This window comes from Aphidius gifuensis, linkage group LG5 (assembly GCF_014905175.1).
Source record: "Aphidius gifuensis isolate YNYX2018 linkage group LG5, ASM1490517v1, whole genome shotgun sequence".
NCBI lineage: Eukaryota > Metazoa > Arthropoda > Insecta > Hymenoptera > Braconidae > Aphidius > Aphidius gifuensis.
This window is the reverse complement of record NC_057792.1, coordinates 3904534-3930687: the sequence shown is the minus strand read 5'-3', so window position 1 is coordinate 3930687 and position 26154 is coordinate 3904534. Positions and strand designations below refer to the sequence as shown.

General features: G+C 26.9%; 1 protein-coding gene across 6 annotated transcripts in view; it reads right to left on the bottom strand.

Annotated features, from left to right (window-relative positions):
- LOC122856916 (transcription factor AP-2-epsilon) overlaps positions 1-26154 on the bottom strand; it is a 112194-nt gene that overhangs the window by 21647 nt on the left and 64393 nt on the right. The window contains exon 1 of one of the 6 annotated variants that reach the window (XM_044158821.1): positions 23147-23712. The exons of 3 other annotated variants lie outside the window; for them this stretch is intronic. In XM_044158821.1, the coding sequence (XP_044014756.1) occupies positions 23147-23191 (45 nt within the window). In that variant the 5' untranslated portion in view covers positions 23192-23712. Of the gene's footprint in view, positions 1-6667; positions 6995-23146; positions 23713-26154 lie in introns of those variants that run through there. 2 more of the 6 variants (XM_044158819.1, XM_044158820.1) reach the window with 2 other exon arrangements.

Here is a 26154-nt window from a genome sequence, read left to right as displayed (position 1 = left end):
GATGTAACAAAATCGCGGTATATATCAGAGAACATAACCACACACATACAAACATATGTATCATAAATATAAAAAGCATAAATACTTGAGGGACAAAATCAGGCTCACTTGAAAAATTCTGAGCAAAGTGAATTTAAAGAGTAACGGATATATCAGTATATGAAATTGCATCTTGGTGGATGCAACCAATATAAATGGAGAGGCTATGAAATTTTATTTTATTTTTTTATTCCCAAAAATTTCATGGGTTGTGAGATGGACCCAAGTAAAAAGTGAACGTACAGAAGACAACCCAAAAAACAAAATATATAATAAAATTTAAAAAAAAAAAACAAGAACAAGAAGCAAAGCCGCGTGTTAACAAATTAAAGTGCAGCTGATGATTTTCGTCAATGTAATTTTTATATAAGCCGGTTTTGATACTTTCTCAACATCAACATTTTACAATTGCTCGATTTAACGATGAGCCAGAATACGAAAAGAGATCACGTACTGTCAACCCAACAATTTTAAAAAATTAAATGAATATACGGAAAAAATATAAATAAAATATAAAATTGAGATCAAAAAATAAAATCATCATGAAGTTTAAAGAAAAAAAAATAAAATAAAATAAAAACAAACGATAAAGATAAATATAAAAATAATATATACGTGGCGAATAAAAGATGTAACAGAGAGACGATTAAATGGGATGCTGTGGTAATAGGGAGAAGGAGAAACAAGTCGCTAAACGACATTCCAGTTATACCATTTACAGCGCCAGTAAACGGTAACCAACGTGCAACGCCCTTATTCAACTTTGTGATATTTGTCTTTGATGAATGCGAATATGTCACTATATACAACAAAATTAATATTAAATATGCAATTGGGCCATATTTATAATCACAAGTTTTATTAAAAATTTATCAACTTGTCCTGAACAACTATGATCATCTCGACATATTTATATTATCAGTGTACAATCTCAAATGAAAAAAAAAAAATGAATTGAAAATGAAGGGGTTGCCGAAAATGCATGAGATGTATGTAACATGCAGGTTGGACTGGACATTGATCGATATCGGGAGAATCGGCGGCAGCATATGCAACAACAACAACAATAACAACAACAACAACAACAACAACCTTATTTACTGTTAATTTTGACCGCCATCAAGGGACTACCATCGTATATGTTTATAATGAATATAATATCCCATCAGCAATTGTACATTGGAAAAAGATAACGGTATCAACATTGATTCACAATATATACATATTTTTTTTTTTTTTCATAAATATTTGTATATATTATTATTAACACGTGTACAATAATCAATTTAATAGATTTAACTATGAATAATTAATTTTATTATTTTTTTTTTTTTGTGACATGCACAGTTCATCGACACTTGTGTTAATGAGTCAGAAGAAAAATAAAAAATACTATTCAAACACGTGTTTATATTATTTTTTATAATTTATAAAAAAATTATTAAGATAACTTGTTTATTTATAAAAAAAAAAATGAAACATCCTATTGATGTTTATTCTTTTTTTTTTGATAATTTTTTATATTTATTTATTTATTTATTTATTGCAATTGCACACTTAATGACTTTGGTAAATCAAAAGATTGACAATTATTTGTTGTAAATGTAATATATATATTTTCCCACGATTATCATTAAAATTCACATCATCACCAAAAAAAAAAAACACATTATTTAATTTCACAATTATAAACTATATATAATAATCACTAATTATTAAATTATCAACTCATAAAAATTTCCTTTAAAAGTAAATAATTTCGATTATTTCAATTTAAAAAACTATTTATTTTGTTTTATGCTTAAAATTGTTGTTTATTTATATGTTTTTTTTATTTCAAATCGCATATGTTTTTTTTTTTTTATTTCTTTTTTTGTCATTCTAGGCAAAAATCCATTTCAACACATACCTGTCTGTATGAGTTTGTTGTGTGCAAGGCTAATAACAAAGTCCGGCTGATCTGTATAATTGATAGCAATCGTCTGGCAAATAAAACGTGCCGGCAACGTTATACCTTGTAAACTATTTTATATTTGTTGACTAGAGAGTTTCACGCTGGGCATTACTCCAGACATTTGCTACAAAAATCCATAATCGGTAGTGCGTAATTAGTTGAACTATCGGGTGCGCAAATATATCGTTAAAAACATAAAATAAAAAATAATTAAAAAAAAAAAAGAAAAATATGTTTAGAAATGCTCGGCGTTGCCTTTCAAGACTCAAAGATGTGCATCATTGATATAACTACTTGATGATGGGTACGATCAAAATACAAGATCTAGATCCAGTTTAAAACAAATACAAATTGACTGTAAATGTATATAATCCACTAAAAAAAAAAATCATTTCATATTTAAAAAAAAATTATATATATTTTTTTCCTGATAATTGAACAGATTAAAAGATATTTAAAAATTATATGAAATATCTCTTAATTAATCAAAGCTTTAAAATATTAAAGTAATATTTTATATAAAATTTCTCTTTGCAAAAAAAAATACGAGTTAAATGAAAAAAAATTAAATATTAAAATCAATATTCAAGTATCATCATTAATCTATCAATCAGAAAAAAATATACAAATGTTTTAGTCTCGTGCCAATATGTTATTGATAAAAATGCATTAGAAAAAAAATAAATAAAAATATAATATACAATGTATATATTGCAAACAAACTATTGACAATTGAAATTAGCCGAAGGATAAATATATAATTTAACAATAAAAATATATAATAGATAAATACATGTTACAATTTGAAGGTTCGCGTAAATGTCCACTTGTTTATACGATAAAAAAAATAAATAAATAAATAAAATATTTATTAGCATATAGATATATAGTGCATTTTATATATTTTATATATCAAGATGCAATATATAATGTTGTCGCATGTGCTTTTGCCGCAGTATAACAGATCCTCATGAATAAATACATGTTTGGTGGATAAAGAGCGACGTAAGAGCCGACGGGTATAGGCCGACAGACCTTTGCTTTTCTGCAGGTGCCTCCAAGGCAGGCATTCAACTTATTTTTTTTTTACTTTTTAAAATATTTTTTTTCTTATATATTATTTTTATTTTTTTTATTTTATCTCAGTTTTACTTTAGATTATTATTTTTTTTTTTACAAATTATTATTTAAAAAAAAAAAAAATATATAATGTTATTTTAAAAATTATTTTTAAATTTATAATTATCTATCCAAGTTTAATAGAAAAAAATGGCATCGTTTAGGAGCTTTTTTTTAAAAAAAAAAAAATCTTGTGTATACATATTAATAATTATGTATATATCAACATTTTGCGGTAAATTTTTTTGACCATATATTTGACCACAATACTCAAGTGTGTGTATATAAACACGCGGCTGTCATTAGTGCTACGTGGCTGACTATGTTATTTCCGTTTGACCGTCGAAAATTGAAAATAAAAAAATAAAAAATAATCATTATGATGATGGAGGAAAATTCAAAAAAAAATATTCAATGTCAATAAATAATTTAAATGACTTTTCTTCTAATTTTAAAATTACCTAATGATCATAAAATTATTATTTTTTTTTTTTTGTTCATTGTTCATGTTGTATATTATTAATCGAATTTAGTACAGAAAATATAATCTATGTATTTGTAATTATCTTTGATCTTGATGGCTTCTTTCTTATTCGAGAGAGTGACCCAAATTTTTTTTCTTTTTTTTTTTTTTTGACATTGACGAGGATTGGTAGATGATGTCTATCATATACCAACACAAATTGATCATTTTATTTTTTTCTAATTTCTTTTTAATCTTTAAAATATAATTTTTTTATTTCTTTTGTACATGGATTATATTAAGATAAATTTTTAAATGTATAATTAAATTTTTCTTGTATTATGTGTTTGTTGTTATATTAAGTTGAGAAAATATAATAATGAAAATTATTTAATAATAAAAATGAAAAATATTCAACACACGTGAGTGCATGGGATATTTTAATTTTTTTATATATTTTTTTTATTTTCAAAGTTAAACAGTCCGTCAGGCTTATGAGCAAAGTTGTAAAAAATTTTTATGACACTTTTACCTTTAGTTTATTAGCATGTTCTCTAGCTGAGCCACCGTTTCCACAATAACCATAATATCTATTCATTTTACTTGAATTATAAAAAATATTTAAAACTCCCGTATTATATTCATCGTAAAAAACAAAATAAATAAACAACTTGGTAGATAAATTTTTTAATTATCTTTCAAAACGTTCAACTTAATTTTTTTAATTATAATAATATAAATTTCTATTGAGTATAAATTAAAATTATTAAGTTATGTACGTAGACATAAATATTTTCTTTTTTAAACTATCCAACTCAATTTCCAAAGCACAATGAAATTTTTCATCAAATATAAACTAAAACTCTGAAGCTATATGTGCGTAGTTAAAGCCACAAATATTTTTTTTTTACTCTTTTATCGGCTAAATGTTTTCGGCCACTAATAGCTAACTATATTATTTTTTTTCTTTACACGTTGACTAATCAAAAAAAAAAAAAAATTAAAAACACAAAAATATATTTGAAACAAGATAACAGGTATTATACGTTATCATAAATTTAAAAATAAAAAAAAAAAAAAACCTGGCTTATCAATAGACAGTCATAAGTTTTCAATTGTGTGTGTTTTTGTGATTAAAAAAAAAAATAGAATAATATTTAAAACTATTTAGTAATAAATGAATAAATAAAAAATGTTATGTAATAATAAAAAATTAATTCAATAAAGTTGGAGGGAAAAAAAAAAAATGTTATAATCCCTTGAAGGCAAGATCATCCGATCAGTACACCTGGTAAATTCTGACAAAACGATTAAAATGTTGGCTACATATATACACATGTATATTAACACATATAAAAAAGCATGAGATTTGAATCAGCATCAAAAGGCGCGAAGAATCAGTGACTGGAATGCCCGCAAGCAGTCTATGCGTGGTAAATAAAACGACACATACATTATTATATATTTTTTAATAATATATACTTGTTGATAATACACCACGTGGTAAGAAATATATTAAATCTATTAAAATGCATTACAGCCGACATTCAAATATAAAATTACAAGGTCAATAAATTAATAATCATCACATAAATCATTTTGATAAAATAAAGAAATAAAGAAAAAAAACCTTAATTGATAAAAAGATTATAATGAAAAGCGGAAGTTTAAAATGAATAAAAAAAAAAAAAATTCAGATAAAAAAAAACCAAGCAAGAAGAAGATTGGTACATTGATGTCTGCAAAAGAGGGTATATAATTACAGAAGCATAAGAGCTTCCTCTCTTGCTACCACTTTGACACAAGGTGTACATTCCAGTTGCTCAAAAAGGAACCTACGAGTTTACTTTTTTTTTATCCTTATTATTTAATTTTTTTTTTTATTTATTTATTATATCCCTACAGTTTTTTGCAATCATCCATAAAAACAATCTTCTCATTTTTTACAATCATCAGATGTCCAACTTTTGTCTCTCAATCTAGCCACAAAAAAAAAAGTAAATAAAAAATTGAAAAAAAAAAAACCGTTTTTTTTTTTTATACCGCCATTTGACAGAATAACTACTTGATGATAAAATACATTTGATCAAAGTTCATTCCTAATAAATAAAGTATCTTGAATTTATAAAAAAAAAAAAATTGATAATGTTAACTGTGTCATTGAGCTTCAATAAATTATCATGAAAATATCATTAATGATTAATTTACATCGCGGGATATTATTACAAAAATATATCTATATAATTATATTTAAATAAAAAAATTTTTTTTCATAGTTTAACATGTAAAATAAAAAAAAAATATTACTAGTATATATCGTATCAATGTGAACACATAGATCCATCAGATAATAATTTCTCCAAGTGAATTTTTTAATTTTTTATTATCATTATTAATTCTTCTCAAAAAAACAAAAAAAAAAAAAACCTGTTATGTTAGTTTAATCTTAACGACCATAATGCGTAGGAAGGACCACATTTCTACAATTCGATTAAATATTATTAAATTTGGTATAAAACATGTGATTGTATCACAAAAAAAAAAAACCCGAGGCATTAAATTTTGAAGAATAATAAAATACATAAAAAAAAAAAATGAATCAGTTGAATGATTCAAATAATCTATCATAAGCCTCAGGCAAACTGGGGAATACTCTTCTGTGCATGACGTTTTTTTTTTTTCAAATATATTTCCTCTTTTAGCCTACTGTCAAAACTCGTTTTCATCTAACCTGCTGCTATATATTTATGTAAATATGCAATAGAAAAGGCCAATGATCAAAAATTGGTCAAAAAAAAATTATTGGTCAAAGTCTGGCAATATAAGCGTGTGAAATTAACTGAGTAAATTAAGTTGACTGTGTGTTCAATGCCTGAGGCAAGATGTGTCTCTCTGACTTGGATGTTTGAGGCCAAAGAAAGCGAATACAGCAACTGGTTTTAAACATTCCACGAAATAAAAAATATATATCGTATGATTATTAATAATATATACGATATATATTTGAAATTTTCTTGATTTTTAAATTAGTTATTATATTTTTTATTATTTAATTCAAATGATAAAAATTTTAATTAATATAGAAAACTCACATCGTCAATGTCATCTTGTAGCTCATCACCTGTATTATCATCAAGTACAAATCCAACTTCATTATTATTGTTGTTATTATTATTGTTATTATTATTGACTGACAATGAAGTTAATTTTCTTGAATGAATATCATTATTATCACTATTTCTTTCACATTTATTTGATGATATTTCTCGTTGATTATCCAACATGTCATTAGTCATCAACTCCGAACTCTCTGGTGATGTGACCTTGTGCAATGGTGACATTTTCATATTTATCCTTTTTTTTATTATTTTTATATTTTCAATTATTGACATGTCAAAAAATTTTTAATTAAATATTTTTTTTTTTATATAATAATTTATCATTTAAAAAAAAAAAAAAAATCACTAATTGTCATTATTAATATCACTATTATCTTCATTATAATAATAATTATTATTTTTTATATTTGATAAATTATATAACTGTCAATAACATTTTTCACGAATAAATATTTATATCACTATTTTAAATAAAAAAAAAAAAAATATATATCAAATAATACTTTAATAAAAATCAAACTGAGATAAAACTTTTCTATAAATAATTTATTTATTTATAATATGATAAATATTTATGTATATATACATATATATTGTTATATTGTGAATCGGTATTGGTTCAAGTTAGTGAGACTGATCAGAAGACTGCGTTGGCGCGCGCGCTTCTTGAGAATGGCCTAGAGGCGAAAAGAAGAAGGCCCGAGTGGCGCCGCCTGCGGCAGGTGGGGGCATAATCATCGATGCGTTGGAGAACAAGTGTTGAAGTGCTTATGAACAACCACTACCATCACCACCACTACCACCGCCCATCGTCATCATCATCATCATCATCATCATCGTCATCAAGAATCTTTACCTCGTGGTATGACTACCACCTCAATCAAATGTGTGTCTTTTACTATCATCATGCAGCCCAAAACCTTGAATACATCTATATATATTTTTTTAAATATATATATTTTATTTTTATGCTGATTTTAATATCCATTTGATATGTCTACTGACTCAGTGTGTGCTTGGATACTTTGATTTATACAAATAACCCAATGACAATGTTAACAACTTGAAATAAAAAAAAATTCTCATTCGGATATGTATCTTTTTTTATACTTGACACAGCAATACAAAGTGACAACTCGATTCTTCTTTTCTTCATCATCATCATCATCATCGTCTTGTTCACTGTTGGCATACTTTGTCAAGCTTTTAAGATGAAAAAAAAAAAAAATCCAGAAAATTTATACAACTAACCATTGGACATACAAATTGTATGGAAATCTAAGAAAGTATGTAGACATTGAATAGTATCAATTGACTCTTCAAAGAGTGAAATTTGAATACTTGAAATTAAAGTGTATGTGTGTCTCAATGTTTCTAGATACTGTATATCTTGAATGAATACAACAAAATCTTTTACCTTGAAACTTTCACTGTAGCCACTTTATTTAATATTTTATTTTATTTTATTTTTTTCGTATATATATTTTATTACACACAGTGCAAAAGTTTTTGCACCTGTTGCCTTGATTTTACTTTATTTTTTCCTCAATTTTATATTGTGTATTATGTAAATAATTTAAGATACTCCTATTCAATATCAACTCAAGAGATTAACGAGACATTTTATAATACATTTAATGGTATATACATACATACATCGAGTATATATAAAAATAAAAAAAATATCTATATATACATATAGTTGGCAGTATCATTGACAAAAGACTCCCTGGAGAAATCTTTGTGAATATTTACTTGGCTATTATGTGGATTCTCTGCCGGATGCAGATAGCAAGTAACCACCCTCTGTGCTCCCTACATGATTTTACAATGATGTTAACGTGTTATACATTGATGGCTATGACTTTTCATGTGGGAAGTGAGTGAGACACATCTATGTGAATTGCAATATAATGAAAAAAAATATTTTCATATAATAATAATGTCCATTTACTATGAAAAATATAATACGATAGATAATATTTTGTAAAATATTGGCCCCATTGACAATGACTTGGTCCATCATACATCGTTGTCATTGATGTACTTATCAATTTACAATGAATCTTGAATAAAATCTTGTGTATCATGTAACCCTGAATAATCTATACATCATATTTACTTTTTACATTACAAATATAAGCCCTGCTTTTATTTATTTTTTTTTTCATTTATTTATAATAGCACATTTAATACTGATCAATAATAATAACAGGTACTCAATTGGGTGTGGCTATTTATTTATTTTTTTTTATATAAGTATATTCTCTACTTTTTATTTATTTATTTTTTTATTTATACCATTTTCATAGTAAATTTGTTCATAACTTATTTTAGTCACGTTCAAGAGACGCGCTTTATAGATGCGGCCATATTTATTCTTTAACTCGAGAGTTTTACTGTACTTAAGTGACTGATTAATTCGTTTACCTCGTTACTTTATATATTTATATATATATATACTTATGATCTTGTTGTGTATATGTATATGTAGACTATTGGTGGTGATTCAGAACAAGTTATTTTATTTATTTAATTTTTTTTTTTTCATTATTTCAAAACGGTGTGGTAAACACATATACACATTTAATATTATATATATATAAATAAATAGATTTATAGTGTAGAAAATATATATGTAGAAAAGTTGAATTTCTTTGCAACTTGTTTTCGTTAGTTCAATTTTGTCGCGTTCGTTATATTTTTCTCTTGAGTTGAGGTAAAAGTTGTACACACAGAGAGACACATACAATTTTCTATCTATACCGCTATTTCTCTTGAGAATACTTGTTTTTTATTTTTATTAAATTTTTTACTTTACTATATATAAAAAAAAAAAAATTTTAAATATAATTTTTTTTCACTATGTTTTATTGATTTTCTCAATGATTATTATAAAATTGATGGACCAAATATTCGATCACGTTCGATTGATACTTCTGTGTCTTGTTAAATTTTTTAACGGTTTATTATATATATATATATTTAAGAAAATTATTCACGTTTTTTCTGCGGTATAAATTTGTATATTATCGATATTTTATGAAACCGCAAAACGATGATACGCCAAGGATTTTTCAGTTGTTTCAATCGGCCATTAGGCCACATGTATGTCTAACCAATTGAAGAGAGAAAAGAGACAATAAAAATAATATATAATAAATAAAATTTCTACTTGTGTATATGTGATGATCAGTCAAGAGTATATATAGTAATAAAAAAAAAAAAAAAAATCAACTGTGTGGTTTTTTGATCATCAAGAAGTTGTAACCGGCTTGGATGATATTATATTCTGTGTATGATCGCACGCGCCTTCTCGTTACACCAACTATACATATATACAATTTGATGACTGATGAGAATAAACTCAATATTTATCTGACTTTAGCAATTCTTCATAATAATTTATTATTATTATTATTTCATATATTTATTTTCTTATTTAAAAAAAAACATTAAATATTATTCGAATGAGTTTCATATAGTGATGGATCGACTCGTTAATAATCCAGTTATGAAACATTGAAAAATATATATCGATCGTTTTGAAATTGAAGATGAAAAATATATGTTTCGTATGAAATAAGTGCGGTCAATACAGTAAATTTGTTGTATAATATTTCGATATTATATTATTGTGAATATATATTTATACGCATGTATCAATAATAATAATAATAATTTATTGTATATATATCCTGAGAATTCGGTGGTCAAAATAATGGTAATGGTATATATGTGGATGCACAATACGTACGTATAAATATACATTCACAAAGACACAGTGGTGATTGTGAAAAAAAAGTTGGCAGTGGGAAAGAAATGAAAAAAAAAAAGAAATGAGACTGCTTGCAATTCGGTTGGATCAAAGGGACAAAGGATTTTTGGTGTAACGAGGACACACGTCACGTGAAGTTTCAAGACTGTAAATCAAGATGAGATGAACGAGTATGTCATTCGCATCAGTTTGTACGTCTTACGACGGGTTTTGTCATGTACATCTTCAATTTACTGTGGTTTATTGAAAGTGAATGAGTTCACCAAATTCAATATAAATCCATAAATTTATTATACATAAATTTAAACAAAAAAAAAAAACAGCTATACGTACTCCAAAAATATGAACCATTAATTTTTTTAATTAACAAAAACAAATTTTAATATATAAAAAAAAAAAAAAGATAAATCTTTTGTGTCGCTTTACTCAACTTTGTATTTAACAGATATATTTTTATTATTTATTTTTCCCTTCTTTCAGGACAACAAATAAAAAAAAAAAAATTAAGATGAAAAGGGTAAAGGGAAAAGAGGGTATACATCCTCATCCTTTTTTTGAAAAAAAAAAATTATTATTATATGACTTTTTTGTATATTATATTATTTCTTCCTCACTCTTTCTCGCTCGCTCGATATATCTTTCTTGTCTTTCAAAGAGATGAAGTCTGAGCATCTTTTTCCCCTAACCCCGACTTCGAGATTCCGTTGTACTCATACACATGAACATTTATATATAAGAAAAAAAAAAAAAAAAAAGGCATGTATATGTGCGTTTGGTCCGGTGGACCCACAGCATCATCAGGTCAACGCCCCAGTGACCAGCGCACCTTGTGCGTTTACTTCTAAAGTCTCTTCATCTCACACACCAATGTGATATGTGATAGCCCAAGATATATATATATTCTTAATGTCCAAGAAACAAGCAATCAACAGCACCTGTATATGTGTATCTATATATTCAATATATGATAATTTGAATATACATTTTATTATATTAAAGTGATTTCTAGTTTGTTTTTTAATTCATTATTATCATCATCATCATTGCCTATTGAAACAAATGAATAATAGAAATTTATTAAAAATATTTTATATACTTTTAAAAATGATACATCATTGTGCTTGTTGTGTATGTTTACTTGGGCACATGTTACATTATATATTATGTATATTATCTCGCAGTTTGTGTTAGTCATATTAAAAAAAATTAAAAAAACAAAATATGTATTGCTCAGCATGTGTTGCAATGACAAACTGCTATTTATCAAGAAAACCCGCGTGGTTTGAAATTTTTTTTTTATTTACTCAAACCATAGAGAGTTCGTTATCCTGCCAAATGGACGGCCCATTCATAAAGATGATCTGCTACAATGCCAACTTTATATATATAAATTCGTATTTAAAAAAGGTATAATCTCATAGCTAATGAGAAACAAGACTCTATAGATTTGCAAATAAAAAAAAAAATAAACATAAATTTTTTTATTTATCATTTAACATTGAAAGTTATTTAGAAAATAAAAAAATAATATGTAAATAATATATAAAAATAAAAATTACAATAGAGAATAGTAAATTTTTTTTTTAAATAAAAAAAAAGAAATTTCTTTTTTCAAGAGAAATAAACAGTTTTTCGTATAAAAATTTGACAGTTTAAATAATTTTAAAAAAAAAGACTAATAAAGTTTAAAAATTATCGAAAAAATATTTAATTATTTTTAAAAAGAAATTTATAAATTAAAAAAAAATAAAAAATGTCTTGTATAATGATTTACAAAATGTCCTTACAATTTTACATTGAACAAGACGTTTCGCACGAATCACCATACTGATTATCAATTTATTCATTTATTATTATTTTTTTTATTTTCTATACTGACCCAACAATTTCAAAGTGGTCATTGGTAAACGTGTCTCTGTGTATTATTTTATTTTATCAAGGTCTGTATACATCACGTATATGTAAAGGCATATAAGCGATAGAATTTACAATATGCATTACCGTGAATCAAGTGATGGTACAGAAAACAGAGAACCGACAGTAATTACGGACCACCCTTTTTCTCTCCTCTTTCTCTTTCTCGAGCACATATAAATATGTGCCATGTTCCAATGTACCTACTTTTTTTATTTCTTTTCTGATCAAAAGGTTTTTTTTATTTTTATTTTTTCTTAATTTTCAAAGTACCGCGCCTTTTTTTTCGAACGATATAATAAAAGACTCGATGGTTGGTGTATAGCGATTATTGTATCTAAATATACATTTGTATTAATCCAGTTGAACCATATTCATATTGCAAAATGACATTGTCACAGTAACAATGTTTTACACACATTTAATCCGCTTCATTTAAAATCTCTGTCAGTGTATCTCACTATATCCGGTCTTTAAATTTTGTAAATAAATCGTGCAGCCATTCCATAAATAAAAAATAATAATAAAAAAATTTACCAAACATAATGAATGTGTTAAATACTTAGGAAAACAAGTTTTAAAATTATTTTTTTATTGATGCATATTAACGGGATTCAATATATACTAAAAAAAAAATATTTCACCTATAGAATTCTATACATCAAGAAAAATAAGAAATATCGCGGCAAATTTTGAACACCTGTTTATGGTTTTCGAATCTGATAATAATTTTGAATAAAATAATTCTCAACTTCATTATATATGAATATATATTTGTATTTTTATTATTTATAAAAATAAAAATTTTTTTACTTTTGATAAAGCAACGATAAACAATATGATTAATCCGCATACAGATATAATATTTTTTTAGTGAAATAAATATTTTTTTTTACGATCGGGTATCAAGAAGAGAAGGATGAGGGAGTTTAGAACGAAAAAAAAAAAAGTATATAAATAAATAAATTAATAAAAATTAAGCAGAGAGAATAAGCATGCAAAAAAAAAAAACAATAAGAAAAAAATAAAAGCCCCGAAGATACCCACGAGGATTAAAGGTTAAATCTTTATCGTCTAGTCGGCATCGAGAGTCCCAGTTTCCGTGTGAATCACAACAGACTTATATACATATACAACACACGCATAAATGTTCATATATTGAAGTTGTTTAACTATAAGAAATATTAAATGAAAAAATAAAAAATTATATTAAGTATATAATTCCATGGTAAAAAGGGAATGGTAAGAGAATCTTAGATATTTTATAAATGTTTTAAGATATAGTAGTTTAACCGTTATGAGATGTGACTATTACAACACTTTCAATATTCAAAATGATAACACAATAGATATACAATTAAGATTATTCAATAATTTTTTTTTTTAAATAATCAATTGCTAGCTAATTTAATTGATTAATATAATTAAATTTAAATACGTATAAGTTTTCTATCATTGCTCGCATTTGTATTTGACGAAATTTGTAAATTTTTTGAAAAACAAATGACACACGAAGAGAATTTGATTGGACGGTAAAAGTTTTGATTCACTAATAGTCACACTGGTTTACCAATTGTATTTACTGGAGAATGAACAATTGCTGGAGGCTCAATTGCATTTATATATACATGTATGTGTGCATGTACAATAATGATTAATGCATGAGAGATATTTTTCATCTCAAAGAATAACTGATAGGCAGTCATCGTATGGCGGCAACGGAACAAGACTTTCTATCACATTCGAATCTTTTGATGCTCAATACTAAATATTTATATATGTATGTGAGTAGTTTTGTGTACGAGTGTATGTGTGTGTATGACCACCTTGGGCTTTTGCTCTTGCTCAAGGTTTATTTGATTATACGCATGTCAGCTGTGGCTTTCAAATCTATGATCGATCGGAAAATGACAGAAACATAATAGGATTCACCGATAAGATTTTTATTATAATTTTTTAATAGTTTAAATCTATAAAAAATACCTGCAACCGAGTTATATATCAAAAGGTTAATTCATTGATTATGATCAAATTCCTAATAGTCATAAAAATGAGCAGAGTTTAAAATAAAAAATTTTATTAATTTTTCATTTTTGATGCTTCTTATTTTTAGCTTTGCGAAAGGCAGTATTAATAAATAAAATATATGCATGTATTTTATGAGAAAAAAAATGAAAAAACCAGTGACAATTATAACCATCAGGGTTCATTAATGATAAAAATTTTTTTTTCCAAGCTATTAAAGATAAATCAACAAATTTATTGGTTGATTCTTCATCAAGAAACCGCTTGTCCTTGCTACTTTGGTACAGCTAATTGCTCATTGGTGCGGTAACGAGCATTGGATAAATTACGTAGTATTATCGATAGCCCACGGTTATAAGGTTAATCAACCTCAATATATCCAAGATGTATATATGGGTTGTTCATAAGAGTGTTTATGCAAGACTGATATTTATCTTAACAACTTTGTCTTAATTATTGCAATTAGATGAGCCTTCTTCATCTTTGTAGCTCATTGATTGAGTGATATTCAGCATATTATAACACATTTAAAAGGTGATAAAAACAACCGACCAACAACAGACAAAATGAACTGTTTGGCAATTGTGTGTACAAGACTAGATGGTGAATGTAATTTCTTGTTTATCAACAGCTTTCTGTTTTACCGTCTGACATGAACCGATCAGCCAGATTTATTTCTTGATTTACAGTAGAAAATGTAGTTTAGTTTACTATTACTAAGTGATAATACAATAATGGTTTTTATCTTCAGAGATTCACTGACATTAAACAATGTCGGTAATAAATTTTTTTTTCGCTAAAATTAGAAATTTTTCTTTTTTGCGAGTACGTAGAATTTTTTGAATAATGCATTTGCAAACCTGACATTGTAAAATAATTATTTAAAAAAAAAAATCTCAAGTTTAAAGCAATCAATGGTTTATGTAATACTAATTTTAAAGAAACGATGATTAACAACTTTGGTTCGTCCCCCAAAATTAACTCAACAAAAATTCACAAAATGAACAATAAATAAATAAATAAATTAACATAATTTTCCGATTAAAAATATATACAAAAAATTATTTTAAAATGACTTTGAAATATATTTTTAAAGAGCTAGAGAAAAAGAAAAAAATATATCAAGTAGTACGAGTAAATGTAATGTCAGACAGACAGTGTATCTAGATTATGGTGTGTATATATATACCAAGGTGGTCTAAATTTGGTAGTTTTAAGAAGCTTTATATCCCGTGGTGAGAGAATAAGGAAAATCGACAAGGTTAAGAATAAGTTGAGGAACTTGGCTGGGGGTGGCTCGTGCTCATAGCTGACCTCTGACCATTAAAAGAACCAGCCGAAGAAAAAAATGTATATAATAATAAAAATAAAAAAAATACTAAAATAAAGGATTAAAAAAAAAAAAAAATACTATGGGCTGAACGCGCACGCGAGATTCAAAGCACCATTGCATGGTCCTCTCTTCAGCTTGTTTTCTTTTGTCTTGTCCTTCTTTTTGCCTGAGGCACGCGCCCAACAATCTCTTCACCACCACGCAAGTTTTCTTATACTTGATTTTTTTGATTTTTTTTTTTTTATTCTTTTCTTACCTCGTCGACTGGTAATTTCATGCGATTGGTTGGGTGTCGTGATATACAAACCGCAAAGTACTGGCTATATGGGTACCACTACATTGAATTCACATTATATACAAACAACAAATTTACATCTACTATTTTATATATTAACCCCCTTTTTTTCCATTTTTTTCTCATATTATTTCTTTAATTCACATAAAAGAATATATGTTCAATTTTAATAAACGCGTGCGCGCTGCACGCGGCTTCTTTTTGGCTGGCAAGTAAATATTCAACCCTGAGCACATGCCTTGGGCATTTTAAATTCCTGGCAAATATTTTTGAAATTCTTCAATATATACAGACAATGAAAATAAAAAAAAAAAAATAATAAAAAAGATATTGAAGTCGAAAAGGCACAATAAAAAAAAAAAAAACCTTACGCATGCAACAATTGAACGCTGAAGGATATATTGTTCAGAGGGCAGCACGATAATATAAACAAATAAAATAAAAACTAAAGTAAAAATAAAAAAAAAATAAACGAAAACTAACAAAGAGTAAACGTGAGGGCGGATCAAGGGCGTTTCTGACTAATTATAATTATATTTTGCACTGCGTCAGTGGCATTAATTGTACTGTAAGCTCACTTCAAACACCCAGGGCAAAAAAAAAAAAAATTTATATTTTTTCATATTATGCATCATCTATTTATCATATAAAAAACAAAAATAATAGAATCAGTTTAACTAACATCTGATTCACCTACAATTTTCCGAAAAAGAAAAAAAAAAAAAAACAAAAAATTCAAAGCCATTAATGAAAGTCATGAAACGAAAAATGGAAAAAAAAAAATGAAAAAAAAAAAGTTATAAAATTAGATTGAAAAGCAATTTAAATAACCGTGTGTGTGTGTGTGTCTGGCTTTCTTGCGTTAACCTGGCGGCGTCATGATCGTGAATATGATAATTGAGCGAGGAGAGGTAGTGCGGGCGTATGGAATGCAGTTTTTTCATCTTTTTTTTTTTTTTTTTTCATTGTTTTTTTATAATTATTTTCTTGTCAATTATTGCCTTTTTGTAAATATATCCGTATATGCAAAATAATGTTCTGACTAATTTTTTGTGCTATTGGCAGTATACAACAAAGATTTGAATTGAAAACGTTTGATGAAACTAAAACAAATATATTGAAAATAGATACGAGTTTGATACAACAATAGACTTGCTGTTATCATACAATTGTTTAATAAATTTGGTGCAACAGGTATATATGTATTTATACTCTAAAAACATGTATGTTATCATGGACTGATAGTATAGTAATTATATTATGTATGTATATAAATGTTGGTGCATGTGTCACTTGGTATGAACAAGAGGCTCACGTCCGGCCTGAGGCAAATTTAATGTTTCCTGCAAGAGAACAGTGGACGGTATTTATCAACGCTGACTTAGGTGAGTCCTGTGCTTTGCTCAGTAGTTATGCCCGCGGCATCATACAAAAGCGCGGCGGGCGGTTTTGCCTAATGCACTAATAACATACTACTGCTGAGGATGATAATTAATAATATATCGTCATAACCTCAAACCTCAGGGTTCAAAAATAATAATCATTATAAAAAAAATAAATATATCAAAGACACTATGGATTTTTATAACGTCAATATTGAAAATAATTTTATATATATTCTCTTTATGTAAAAAAAAAAATGATAATAATAATTTAATTTATTTATTATTATTAATAATTATTTTGCTTTGTTGAATTATTTTATATAGGTATTTTTTTTTTTCTTTAGATTAGTCTTAAAGACTCGTTTTACTTCAAACAAGATAATCTCCATAATAAACTGAGCATAAGAAAGAATGACTGAACGCCAAGTTATTTACTCGCGGATGGTAAACGTCTGCTGCTACAAGCAGTTTGAAAAGGGAGATGAAAGAAAAAACAATTCAAAGGTATCAAGTACACATAAAGACTCAAATAAAAAGTGTACAAAGTCCTTATTTCTGTGATTCTTGTAATGGCAATATTGAGAATTTAACTCAACAAAAATTTATAAATATATATTATACACCAAAAACTTACCCAACAGCAAATGTTAGTTTTCTCTTAATATATACAACACTGCTTGGGTGAATTAATTATTTTCTTATTTTGATAACATACCTGAAACAGAAAAAAATAAATACAAAAAATTAGTATATCATATTAAAATTATTCACATTGAGGCTATTATTTGATGAAAGTTATAAAAATTGCAAAAACATATTGCGATCAGTTTAATGAATTTGTAATGGATCATTACGTAGCATGTTATGCCAAACCAAAAGATATCATATAATTTATATATGTATTAAAATATATATATTTACTGCTTTTGCAACTCCATTGGGGTCTAACAATTCATTGTTATCTTTCTAGGTTTCTCTCTGTGTCTCTACATCTACATCTACGTTATATATGCATATGGCTTGCTATTAGGCAATGCTTACATTGTATATTATATTATTTAGGGGGTGATAGAGACAAGATCGGAACAGACGATATAAAATATATACAGTCACACATATACAGAGCATACTTTAAATACATACTAGGGTTGTCGCAAGGGCGTGACTCTCTCGTTAAAATCTCATTAACAAAATCCGTACACGTGTCTATCTACAAAAATTTCTTTTTTACTTTCATAACAATACATACTTTTTTGTATATATATTGATTTTCAAGATTTAATGATTGTAAAAAATCTTAAAACTATAATTTCTATTGATAATTTTAAATATAAAAATTTCACTTATATAAATCACGTGTCTTGTACTGTGTACATTTAATCTGATTAAAATGTGTTTATAAATTTTATTTTATTTTCAATCAAACTAGAAATTTATATATATTTTATATGAAAAAAAAAAAAATTATCACAGTCAATCTTAGTTTTAAAAAATTTTCATCAGATTATTATTTTTTTTATTCCATTAAAAATAGTTAAAGCTAGTAAAAAAATTGTTAAATTTAAATGTATATAAAAGGAGCAACCAGAAGAGAAGGCAATATAGTGCTACATAAATGAATAATGGATTTGAATGCAGCCATGCAAATTTTAACTTGAATATTCATATAATGCGCGCGCTATATGATGTGATGCGCGAGACGCTTTCGATAGGTATTTTAGCCCTCTCGTACTTTACAGCATAAAAAAAAGGACAAGTATATAGAATGTTGGCTGTATATATAACCTGTACACGAACTGAATGTTCACGAACATAAGCAAGACAACATGAGAGTAAAAAAGAAAGAAATAAAAAATACTATGTTCACATGTAAAAGACAAAGAGAGAAATATCTCTTTCGAAAGAGATCACATTTCTGATAGCTACCTGCTTGAATATAAAGCAATTCAAGCGTTATAGCTGCTTCAATAGATTTCAAATACATATTTTCATCCAACTTTCAAAATTGGACCACCAGATTGAAACTCTTGCTTACTATATGGAAAATTTATATGTATCCATAAACCCAAATCGTTGTAATTAGTTTATACCTAGAATCTCTATTATATTCATATATCGCAACAGATTCAGAAAATTCTTGATTAACATATATACCCTACCCTCGGTATATACACTAATAAAAATTTATTTATTTGTATGTTTTAATGACTACATAGTTGGACAGTAATAATAAATTTTAAAAAAATATATTCTTTGCTAATTTTTGAAATTACAAATTCACAGAAAAAACATTAAAATTTTTCTCGCTTTATTTTATGATGATAATTAATGAACAAAATGAATGTTCTAATTTTTGTTGAATTAAATATTTTTGATGTCCACGTGTAGTTGTTTTTACAACTGCTAACGATAGCCCATCAAATTTACCGTCGTAATAAGCTGACTACAGAAAGTTACTATACATCTCTCTTCTTTGCCATTAAACACGGTTTATTTTAGATTTTCATTGGGTGTGTTGCATACATGTATGCAAAAATGAACATTAAAGTAAAGTTTATATGTATATATACGGTTCATGATGTTGTACATGTTTAACTCAGTTTGCATCATTCCAGAACTTTACCTCTAATTGCTTGGATGATTTGTATTCTGACTTTTACCTCCCCCAAAAGAATTTATACTCTCGCACATAGTACTCACACACACACGCATCAACGATGAATATTATTTATAATTTTTTATTTTCATTTACAGTGGAGACATATATACAAATTCGCAAGCATAAACCTTGCATTAGAGGGCGGCACAGTCAACTTTTCACCTGCTTATTAAGACTCGTTTTATATTGACTACAACAGTATAAAATCAAATGTACTGTCACGCCCGAATATTGAATTCTACAAGTCAAAGATTTCTATCTTTTTTCTTGATGAAGATAATTTAATAACACGAGCATTAAAATTATTTTTGAGAAAATAAAAAAAATAAATAATTTAATGAATAAATAAAATGTGGAATTAAAAAAAAATAAATAAATATGAAAGAATGTGAAATATGAAATATTATTAGTGATGCTGAACGTGCAACATTCTGATCCATTACAATTACCGAATGACTTTCAAATATTGGCCAATATATTGGGCAAAGAGCCCAACCTAAAATTAACTTGATTAGAGGCTACTGCTTCGTAACGATAGCCACTACTGGAATTTAACCAATGATTATATAGATACATCCACTATATTATTTATATACATATATGTGTGTATATAAATGCGTTCAGGAAAAACGTGCTTAATAAAATTGCTTCCTCATCAAAAAATTTCTATAAGATATTTTAAATATAAATCTATTCGTGAAACAATTAAGGGTACCCTTTAGTTATCTACATTTTTTTCTTTTATATTTCATTTCTTCAATTTATCCAAACGAAAATAACTGAGGATGCTGTAAGAAAAGATTGGCTACATTAGGGATGCGACTCTAAAATAAAAGCATAGATGAAGCTTGCAAATGAAGAAGAGCAAAAATAAAAAAATAATAAGTATATATATATAAGAGAAAGAAATAAAAATAATACCGATAAACTATTCTTCTGGACCTTTATATATATACATATATACGATCCGTCGGCTGAGAGTGAAGAACGGCTATCAAATTAAAATTCGACTGCGGTCGGGGGAATTATGGGAATTATAGTCGATAGACCCGTCATTAAAATTCTCCTTTGATTAATTTGTCCGGGTGTTATTTAACCGCACGAAATTCAAACTCTTGATATAACTTTACTGATTTTTTTTTTTTAGATTTTATTTTTAGTCCCTGTTAGAGTGATATAAAATCATCAAAAATATAACTAAAACATATTCCGTTGTTGTTTATACGAATGCAGTCACACGCAAACTAGATGATTATTTTATATCATAATATATATAAAACATGATTCTTCTCAATTTAAGACCTCCCAAATTGATTTTAAAATTGAAATAAAAATAAAATTACTATATATAACAACAACGCTTAAATAAAAACAAAAAAACGTGTTAAAAAAATAAACAAAACGAAGAAAAAAAATAAAAATAAATTAATTTAAAAAGAAATAAAAGAAAGAAAGAAATAAAAAAAAAAAATAGTTGCCATTCGAAAGATATTTAATACATCACGCTTTTTGAGAAATACGTTCAAAGGTTAACCAGGGTCCTGGTACTCTGTCTGGCAGTAACGGCTAGTTAGTGCGAAGATTGGCTCCGTTGGCGTTATTGGTTTCAACGTGGAAGCAAGACAGACCAAGTATTATTTGAGACAGTCAAACAGAGCACGAAAAGCAATAAAATAGTCCGGGTCTAAGCCGCAGGTTATTTATTACTCGCAGTGGCACAGGTGAAAAAGAAAACGAACGCATTTATTTCTACTGTTTTGTGTTGTTCAATATTCTGTCACGTTATATTGTTGAGCAATATAAATTTTGTTTTGTTTTGAATGAAAAAAAAAAAGGTTCTTTAGATATAATATATATGCAACAAAGCTTTTTGTAAAGTCATATATACAATAAATCTAATGACAAGATAAATAATTTTAAAAAAATATTATATGAACTAATAAATAAACTTATAGAATTCTAGAGGCGATGATGTGACGGTTACAAGACCAATTGGAACGTCAAGATTAAAAGTTATGTGATGAGTAAAATATTTATCCAGATATGGAGTAATTGTAGGTGGTGATTATTATTATTATTTATTTATAATATATTACACAAAAAAAAAAAAGACGACGCCCGCAAAGATATAAATTCATGTAAAGCCATTGCAATGGGTTCAGCTATACACTGATTATGTGTTCTTATGTATACGCATGTATGCACCTAACGTAGTTAACTTTTACGAGCCGCCAATTCCCGTAATTTAAGCATTAAAACAATTAACCATCCATATACTGTGCCGTGAAACACACGTACATAAACTATTGGGTCTGTACTATATACTAATTTTTGTTCTTTTTTTTTTTTATCTTTATTTTTGCAGGAATATTAAATAAACATAAAAATAAAAAATAATAATTCAAGAGTTTGTTGTAAATGTGCGCGCACTAGAAGTCGTAAGAATCGCAAAATGATTTCATTGTATATACCAGATGATTTTTTTTTTTTTTATGAGTTTCTTTCTTGCGAGGCCTGTCATTACCGGCTTTTGCGGTTAGACAAGAGTATATTCAACGCACGAGCTAAATTTCACTATGATTTACCGCTCAATATTTGTTAATTTATATTCTATAAAAAATTCAACGTATCTATTTTCATTTGTATTGCACATCTTTGTAAATATTTTCATAATTTAGCTTTTATTTTTCAATTAACAGACTAATTTAATTTTACTTTTTCGAGTAAGTATTAAATATAAAAATTATTACGTTTTACAAAAAAAAAAAAAAAAAAGACTTTAATATTTTAAACCAAGGATATAATTTAAATGATGAATTAGAATAATAACCACGACCACCCATATATAGATATTGGGGTAAACCCTTCATTAAAAAAAAAGTCAATAAAGTGTGTAAAAATTTTGGATACTTAAAATATTAGTCCACTTAAATTTTTCGATAATTTATCTAGCAGTTTTTTGCTTGTGACTTTCAAAATAAAAATTAAGGCTTGTGTCAGTAATGAGAAAATTTAATTTGAGTTATGTTTGAAATTTTATAAAAACTAAAAAAAATCATTTACCATTTGATGCATCCTTGCGGTATTGTAGTAGTCTAAATTCGGCATTTTAATTTTTTATTCTGTACCCTTGTTTCAAAAATGACTTTTAATAAAAAATCCAAAATTTACGCAAAAATAAAATATCGATTAAACACACAAATTACCGACGGTTCATGTTCAAAAACCAATCGAGTCACTTAACATCCACAAAAGCACACACAATGTTTATTGAAATTAATTCACCAGACTGATATTAAACTTTTTCAATTGTAAATTGATAATTAAACATAATTTACAGTAATCACAAAATCCTGATGAGTCAAAAAACGGCCAATTTGGGCCTTAATCAAAAAAAAATAATATGCACTAACGATTTACTGGCATACGTATCGAAATTGATCACAATATAAAATATAAAAAAGACAAATGATTAGTTAATATTACGCGTTATACCGCCGGAATATAATTTTTGATAAAGATTGAATAGATATATAGATGAATCTGTTGATCAACTTGGCAATAGTTTGGAGCCTTAACCGTCGTACAGAAGGACTCGAGGGTTACTGAGCCCGCGGGGCCTTAGCTACCAGAAAGACGGGTCAGCTTCTAAAGACTTTAGTGACTAGGGAGGGAACTGGGTACGACCTGCGGCTTCCCCACAACAACCAGCCCAACATTTTCATTGGTTTAAATATTTAATACAAGACCCAATGACTCGACGACTGACGCGCCACAGTGAGGAGCTCACAAAACGCCCGCCTTATTTCATTGGACGAAGTGTTACAGACTCCTCCAGCTTCCTCACACTTGAAAATATATTGATCAATGATCATTATTAATCTTCAATATATATACATGTATTATAATTTTTATATTCCAAGACATTTTATTTTTTCCTTGGTCTTATTTTCAAACCATTCACAACAGACAATTTTTATTAGTCATATTTTGCAACATACAATCATTCGCTAAATGATCCAGATTGTTTTAAACTTGGATACAATATATTTCATCTTTTTTTTTTATTTTTTCTTTTAAAAAAAAAAATAAAACTAATTGTGTTTACCCGATCGTTTTAACGATGAGAACAGTTCCCTCAAGCAAAATTGTCCTTTTTGTTAAAATTACTGAAGTTATTATTTTCTCAGTTACTTTTTTTTTTTTTTTCGTATCTTTCAATTGTATAATTATCATGATTATCTGATCTGTAAATGAAATACTTCCATGAAATACCAGTATGATACCACATTTCAAAATAAATATTATTTAATATTTGTCTTTGTTATGTCTATCAATATTCACTTTATAATAAACATGAAAAGTTTATGTAGATCTAAAATTTCAAATCAACAGCTTTAAAGAACACCTGATTGGTTATGTATAATCTTCATGAAAGCAGTGAAACTCTACACATGAATTTCCCACGAGCCACTCCCTGTATGTAAACTCGACCTTTTCTCTTCAAACTTATGCAGCAGCAGCATGTAGTCCACATCACTGTACAAGAAGCAGGTTTCAATCTTCAGTCTCAATTACTTGCTAAATCATTGTAAACTGTCTCTTTATTTACTCATTTTTTTTTTTTTCAACTTGACTACTTATAACATACACTGCACATATGTAATTTAATATATATATATATAAAAACTACAATATTTGCCAGTAAAAAAAAAAAATACGTGTGAAATTATTACAAGGTGTAATATATGTATAAATAAATGGTCTTTTAAAGTACTTACATATATATAAACATACAATGACGTCGTAAAAAAAGTGCCGGTAAATATTAACTGTGCACAATTCGTTTACAAACATTGTTTTTAATGTTTTTTTTTTTTAAACATATATGCGACGGTAGTATTTTTTTTTTTTTTATTCAATTGGCCTGAAGGAACTATGAGTATATATACATCAGTTTGTAAAAGATATATCAAGTAACAAAAATTTAACAATAGCTTATTTATAACTCATAAACTACTTGGTGTATATACTCGCATACTCACTGAAGTATATCCTTTTGAAAAAAAAAAAAAACATTTCAATTTTATTTGATGTGTGTCGATCATTTGATGAGCGTGTTATTTTAAAAATACATATATATGCATGCAAATGATGTCGATGTACTGATATATTTAATATACTATTTTGCTTAGATTTTAAGCCATTTGATGGATATATAAAAGCTAGAAGGCCCGTAAGCAAGGGCGTGAAATAAATTCCAACGATGAAATTGCTTTACGTGGAATTTTTGAATCAGTTATACTGAGCACGGCGGTTAAGTTTAAATCGTGACAGCCTAGGGCACACACGCGAGCTTACCAGAAAATTTGCGATTGACCCGCGAACGAAAATTGGTAAGCAGAAGGAGAAAGCGGACATTACATAGAGGGCGGTTTTTTTTTTTTTATGAGAAGTCAAGTTGCGGACTTGTTTGTAACTCGTCTCTGTAGAAATGGACAATAATGTACATGAAGCTGAAAGCTGGTATAAATGATAAGTATAGAAGTCAATTTAAACGTTACAGACTTGCAGGTAAACAATGTATACACATTAGTCGAATAGATTATTATTTGCAAGTTTAATCATGAATGTAGATATAATTATTGTTTATAGTTGCAATTGCTATCGACTCGAAAAAAAGATCAATGATTCACAACAAAATAATATATACATCTTGATTTTATTTAAGAGTTTATAAGACTCAAGAAAAACTTCTCAATATTGTATTTTGAATTGGAAATAAAAAATTATTTGAAATGTTCTATGCGGTATATGCGGTATTTAGAAATTGAAATATTAGATGATCGGGATTTTTAATATTTAAATTATAGAGCTAAACGATTAAATATATATATATATAAAACAGCAAGTTTTTTTTTTTTCTAATTTTCGAATCAAGTATAAACTTATACTTTCTAAATGTCAGACTATAGGTTAAATTAATTTTCAATATTTTCTTTCACCTATACATACACTTTGAACAAAAAATATATACCCAGGTAGAAATAAAGAGTCAATTTTTGAACTCC